This window comes from Podarcis vaucheri (genome assembly GCF_965113315.1).
Source record: "Podarcis vaucheri genome assembly, chromosome: 2".
NCBI lineage: Eukaryota > Metazoa > Chordata > Lepidosauria > Squamata > Lacertidae > Podarcis > Podarcis vaucheri.
This window is the reverse complement of record NC_138760.1, coordinates 48268819-48274818: the sequence shown is the minus strand read 5'-3', so window position 1 is coordinate 48274818 and position 6000 is coordinate 48268819. Positions and strand designations below refer to the sequence as shown.

Below are 6000 nucleotides of genomic sequence, written 5' to 3'. Positions count from 1 at the left end.
TAACGTGGTGCTTCACCACTGTTAGCCGTGCCAAGTAGCAACCCTGCGCCTGCATAGTGAGGAAGAGACCAGGGCTGTTTGCCTTTAAACAAATTCACCTCCATTCAGTGCTACAAAGGGTAATAGACAGCATCCAAAGAAAGAGGAAGGGAGGAATTCAATAGGATTTACAATCCAGGGATCAAGGATACAATTGACAAACATATGCATGCCTGTCTTTTTGCCTCATTGGGTTTTTTAAAAATCCAACACAATTAGTTGAAACACGTTCAAAAATGAGGCACTGAGGGTAGTGTTGCAGTTCCCACCATTGCACCATGTTCCACAGGGTTTTAGAATAGAAATCTGAGGACAGGGCTCATGTCCCTCAGTCACAGTGGTAAGCCAAAGGCGTTGTCCTCTTTGTGGCCCAACGGTGCAATCCTATACACTGGGGCTTACTCCTTCATGGAATTCACTGGGGCTCACTCCCAGCTGAGTAGGTACAGAGTTGCTGCCTTGAGCTCTGGATTGGATAGCACATGGTTATCTTTAATTAGATCAAGAAAATTAAGAGCATTCCTCAAAACAAGTCACTGATGATTACAGTGAGAATTTTTATTCAGTGAAAAATGCAAGGTTCAGTACAAAACTGTAAAGCAAACTATTGAATTATGCTGTTTAGAAGAATGTAGTTGCAGAAAAATGCACACACAAAAATAAATGAAATAAAACTGAGCAAAGCCTGATTGTAAGGCAATCACAGTATTGTACTGCAGATTTGCCATTGAGGACTATGCAAAGAGTTAAGTGGTTTGCAAAAGTAAAAACTTGCCTTTTCTCTCCTAAAAATACCAGCAGTGGCTATATCACGTGGCTGTGCAGAGGCAAGATTGATACGTGTGCTTAACTCGACAAAATGTCACACACACTTTGCTTCTATTTGTAGTTCCTCTAACATACAGATAGGAACCCTCCATCCCATGAATCAAGCTAGCCACTCGACCTCTGAGCTTTCTCTGGGCCATGCTCACTTGTCTGAAGTCATATGATGTCAGGCACAGGACAGGTAAAGCCATGGCTGCAGAGGAACAATCAGGAGCCTTAGAATACATGATGCCATATTTGGTGCCATATTTAAACAATACCATGTGGAAGCCACACTTGCAAACGAACAGCCAGGATTGCATTCCAAGCAAGGCTCCCTGTAGTTCCCTTTACAAGGGTGGCTTGCATTTGCTGCCAAATGCAAGCCATGCTGCTTTCAGCCTGGCTCAGATCCACTTGATGCCATGTGACATCAGGCGAATGACAGATTATCAGCCCAGCCCTTGTGTCAAATGGGGGAGGGGGGGGGTTGGCTGCAATGTGCCCTGGCCCTCCAGCTAAAAATGGTTCCCCACCCCTGCTCTAAAAGGAATATATCATTCTTGTATGTTGCCATTTGAAATAATAGTGAACCTATAGCACCTAACACAGCACAGCCTCCTTGCCTTCTGTCTTAATACAGTGCCTAGCATTCAGGAAGGTTGAATGCTTCTGCAAGCTCGTCATTCTCACACCTCCCTGCTCACTAGACAGCCTCCCTTCTCACCCCACTATTGCTTCCTCTTCATCCTGTGGCTGGGGAAAGTTAATAAGGTGCCTGAGATGTGAACAGGTTGCAAAGGTGTGTTTGCTACCTGCTTAGTTGGGAGAGTCAAGCACACTTAAGCACCATTTTTGATTCCCGCAGTCTCAGGGTGGCTGATTTCTCCCCTCCTCCCATGTTTGACGAATGATCGTGAGGCCTTCTGGAAACGTGGGCAGCACTGTGTGGCACAATCACTCAGATTCCATATGAGAGACAATCCTTTCACTTGTTGCGCAATAAGCGAAAGCAAGACTATGTGTCACGCATGAAAATGCTTTAGGAAGCTTAGGATCATGCAATGGTAAAAAGCTATCATCTTCCATCGGTTTGCTTGGTAGCTGCAATGCATTCCAGGATGAGGAGGGGTGGGAGTAGGGGAAGGGAAGCAACACAACTTGTATACAATCCTGTCCCACCAGGTGTCTCAGCAGAACAGTCTCCTTTTGCAAATCCATCGATAGGGAAGGGAACACACAGCGGAAGCCCATGTTCCGTTGGGATTAATGACACCACATTCCTTTTCAGCACCCATCTGTGGCTGTCCTATATCCCAAAAACTAGAAAAGAAAGAGAGGGAGAGGGATTGTGGAATAATTGTTATCAGCATAGAACCGCCAACACCACCACAAAGCTCCCGAAGTCTGGCTAAAATCTTGATATTAAAATCTAAAAGACTGGCTACATCACAAGTCTAGAATTTGGTTATTTCATTATACTGAACACTGATGTCCCTTGTCATGTCTTAAAGGTTACCTCCACCCCTTGCATTTCTTCCGCACACATGGTTTGAAGCCTATGGGAATGTGCATCATGAAACAGTCCGTTTTTAACATGTAAATACTTGACAATGTACTCACGCTGTAGATATAAGCAAATCGCCTTCTTTCCACCTCCACTTTCCCTCCTTTTCGTTGTAAGCTGCACCCAGCCAGTATGTACCTGCACTGTTGATGTTATCTCTCAGGAAACCCTGGGATGAGAAATAATCTAGATTACATTTGAACAGGGGTGGTGGAGCTTCTGACCATCACCCAGGTCCAGACCTCAAGGCATCTGAATCCAGCCTACAGAGGTCTCCTCAGGCCACCGCCCTCTCCTCACTAATGAGCAAGTAGAAGGCAAAATGCCACTGAAATCAGAGGGACACATTTCCAATGAAAGATGGTTAAGGAAAGGAAGGGCATATTTCTTGCCACTAATCTATAATATTGGAATACTTCTTTTGAATGGTACAGTGGTACCTCGACTTGCAAACGCTCCAGGTTACAACTCTGCTAACCTGGAAGAGTTACCTCGAGTTGAGAACTTTGCCCCAGAATGAGAACGGAAATCGTGTGTCGGCGGTGCTGCGGCAGCAAGAGGCCCCATTAGCGAAAGCACGCCTCTGGTTAAGAACAGTTTCAGGTTAAGAACGGACCTCTGGAATGAAGTTTGTAACTAGGGGTACCCCTGTAGAGTCAGACTATGCAGGGGAAGTGTTGTACCAAAATGCCCTCAAGGTGTGTCTGGAGGCAGTGAAAGCTAAGGAAATAAATTTTGGCAATAAAATTTTTGGAGGGCGAAATAGAATCATTTATGAAGGGAACTAGCTTACTAGGAAAAGCTGCTGTGCCCCCCCCAAAGCTTGCTTTCTTAATAGTACCCAGGGAACACCATGCTAATGGCAAATACCTCACAAGGAATGGTGCTCCACCTGATCAATAGGAATGGGCAAGAAATTGGGTTCAGTTTGCATTGTAATGTGAGCATACTTAATTTGCACTTCCTGATACAAAAGGTGAACCAAAACATAGCTATATTTCAGAATTTACACTTCTCTGAATTTTGTGTTGCAGTTCTCCATCAAAATATTGTGTATAAAAATGCATCCTATTTGTGCATAAAATGCATCTATTAATTAAAATGGCCATATAAAATTGCATTGTATTAGAAAAAAATGTTTGCTAAAATGTGTATATTATGTAAGATTGCACCCAAAAATCTGTAGTTCTGATAAATTTTCATGGGGATTAAAAAAAAAATCACAAACTGATGCGACAATGTGCAGAATTAAACTGGGAAAAATGAGAAACTGTCAGGAACAAAAATGGGCATGTCTGTCCATTCTGAATCATGATGATGTAGGAAGACTAACCTGTTCATCATCAGACCAAATGCTGACCAAATAAGCCCTATTATAAATGCACTGCCACAGAGCATCGGTCCAGTTTTTCGCCTCTTCTGAAATGTAATAGCAGTTCTTCTCTTTAGTCTTCCAGTCCTTGGGGCACGGATGAGAGTAATTTCTGCTGCTACAGATGAATTCTACAAAGTAAATGTAGTGCAACACTCTATTAACACTGTACCCTACTTGGGGACTTCAGAATATACAGCAGCAGCAGCCGGCAATTAAGCCTGTCCATGTTCCGAAGTCATGGGGAGAAAAGCTGCACCCGGGCTGGGCCTTCAGGGCTGCGGCAACACCTCCTTCTCACAGCCGGCAAAGGGATGCCTGCACCTGGGTGGAACTCCCACCAGCTGGAACCTGAACTTTCCCCAGCCCACACCAGTCCTTCCCCAGCAGGGAAGAGAGCCACCCGCTCACCTGAGACCTGCCAGTGCCCGCCCTTGCGCTGTGCGGCCAAAGAGAGATGGCTGGGGAAGGGCTACACTTGGCGCTTTGGCCTGTTCTCCACTACCGTTCTCCTAGGCCTGCAGCAGCTGTGGCTCCAGTGCTGCTGGGGTGCTGCCAAGCCTGCCAAGGAGTGCCAGTCGCTTCTTCCACCGGGAGTTCGCTGAGCTGAGAGGGGAATGCAGTGGCTGGCAGGGGACCTCCATGATGAGCCGCTGCAGCAGGGGCACAGCCAAGTCCACCCGTGGCCCCCCACATGACGCCCACAATTAGGTTAGGGGGCACCAACTTTGACATGCCCTGGGAGCTGCCAACACATATTGTGCCACTGCTTCCCCCTATTCTGGATTAGGCAGAGGAAGCCCAACTGGTGAATTGCAACTGCTCAGATCATAATGTGGGCAGAACTGGATTTCTCGTCCCCTTTTGCTACTACACGGTTCAATAGGAATTCTCCCTTCTCTCCTACCTTCCTAATGATGGCACTGCCTGGGACTTCTCCTACGTATGTTTTTAGACCCCCAGGATGACCAGGCCAGAAGGAAAATAATCAAGATAAATAACGTTTCCAAGGATGTCTCACCTGTGACATCCTGCAGTTCACTGAAGTTGTTGCTTATGGTTCTTTCCATAATCTTTTGTGCCGCCTGCACATCATCCAGGTCCTTCTTCACTGAAAGACAAATCAAAATGTCCACCCAAAAAAGCACTGTGTTAGGGCCATAGGCTGCCATTCCTGCTTTGCTATTGATCTAGTAGTGCATTAAGAGTTCAGACTGTCAGTGGTGATGCCACAAGTGCCGGTTATCAGCTGCCGCTGAGTGGCGACTGCAGTCCAGCATGACGGGGGCCTGTGCTGGGGGCCATTACCCTGCCCTGCACAGCCATTGTGGGACATCTCAGCCTCCACTTTACATATTAAAAAGCCATACTACCTACCTCTCAGCAGCATCTCTGATTGGTTCAAGTGCAGAGCTTGTATCTCCTCTGATAGTCCAGAGTCTGAAGAAAGAAAAATAGATTTTTTTGTAGTTTTTCTACTTTTTGTTGTGCTGTCAAAATAAACCTTGCTTTGAACCATATCCTCCTTGCATATAATCTGATGGCCCTCATCCATATGCTGAATATGCTTCAATTGGGCCAAGGGATTTGTTCTTTAGACCTTTCCAGTGGCAGTAGCAGCAGATTTAGGCAAAGGCGGCAGATGCTAGCTCACTGGGATGCATTTATCACTGGCTTCTTCCAGTTCAGGGTGGCTTGGAAGGGAGAGTGCATTGGAGAGCAGTAATCTGATACCTGGATTTGAGAACTGTTCTGGTTACTTAATAGATGGCAGTATTTAAATGTGCATTAATTGCAATGTGTTTTTATTAGTATCACATTTTCTTAAGTGGGTTGCCTTTGAGAGCTATAAACCACTTCAGTATAGATATGATATGCGGAATATAAATGTTGCTACATAAAGAAACATAGTATCAGATTTTATTCATTAAAAAACATAAGCATTTTCAAAAATCTGATTTTAAAAAAAAGTGTTTTAGAAATCGCTTTCAAAGCTGAGCCCACTCACAAGTGGGAGCCAGGTGAGAGGAACAGTACTAGGAACAAAGCCAAAGGGAGAAAGGTTAGAACAGACTGTTATCACTCATGCAATCCCAGGAACCAATTATAGCCATGATAGAATCATAGAATTGTAGAGTTGGAAGGCACCCCCTGCAATGCAGGAATCTCTGTCCAAAGTGGGACTTGAACCCACAACCTCGAGATTAAGAATCTC

At 45.2% G+C, this 6000-nt stretch overlaps 1 protein-coding gene across 5 annotated transcripts in view; it reads right to left on the bottom strand.

Moving 5' to 3' along the window:
• Positions 1 to 568: 568 nt before the first annotated feature.
• Positions 569 to 6000, bottom strand: part of LOC309527788 (asialoglycoprotein receptor 1-like) — a 31509-nt gene continuing 26077 nt past the window's right edge. For 3 of the 5 annotated variants that reach the window (XM_082214751.1, XM_082214750.1, XM_082214752.1), the window contains 5 exons: positions 5163 to 5225; positions 4807 to 4896; positions 3747 to 3916; positions 2470 to 2582; positions 570 to 2169 (listed from right to left, as the gene is read on the bottom strand). In XM_082214751.1, the coding sequence (XP_082070877.1) occupies positions 2037 to 2169; positions 2470 to 2582; positions 3747 to 3916; positions 4807 to 4896; positions 5163 to 5225 (569 nt within the window). In that variant the 3' untranslated portion in view covers positions 570 to 2036. Of the gene's footprint in view, positions 2170 to 2469; positions 2583 to 3746; positions 3917 to 4806; positions 4897 to 5162; positions 5226 to 6000 lie in introns of all 5 variants that reach the window. The other 2 variants (XM_082214748.1, XM_082214749.1) reach the window with 1 other exon arrangement.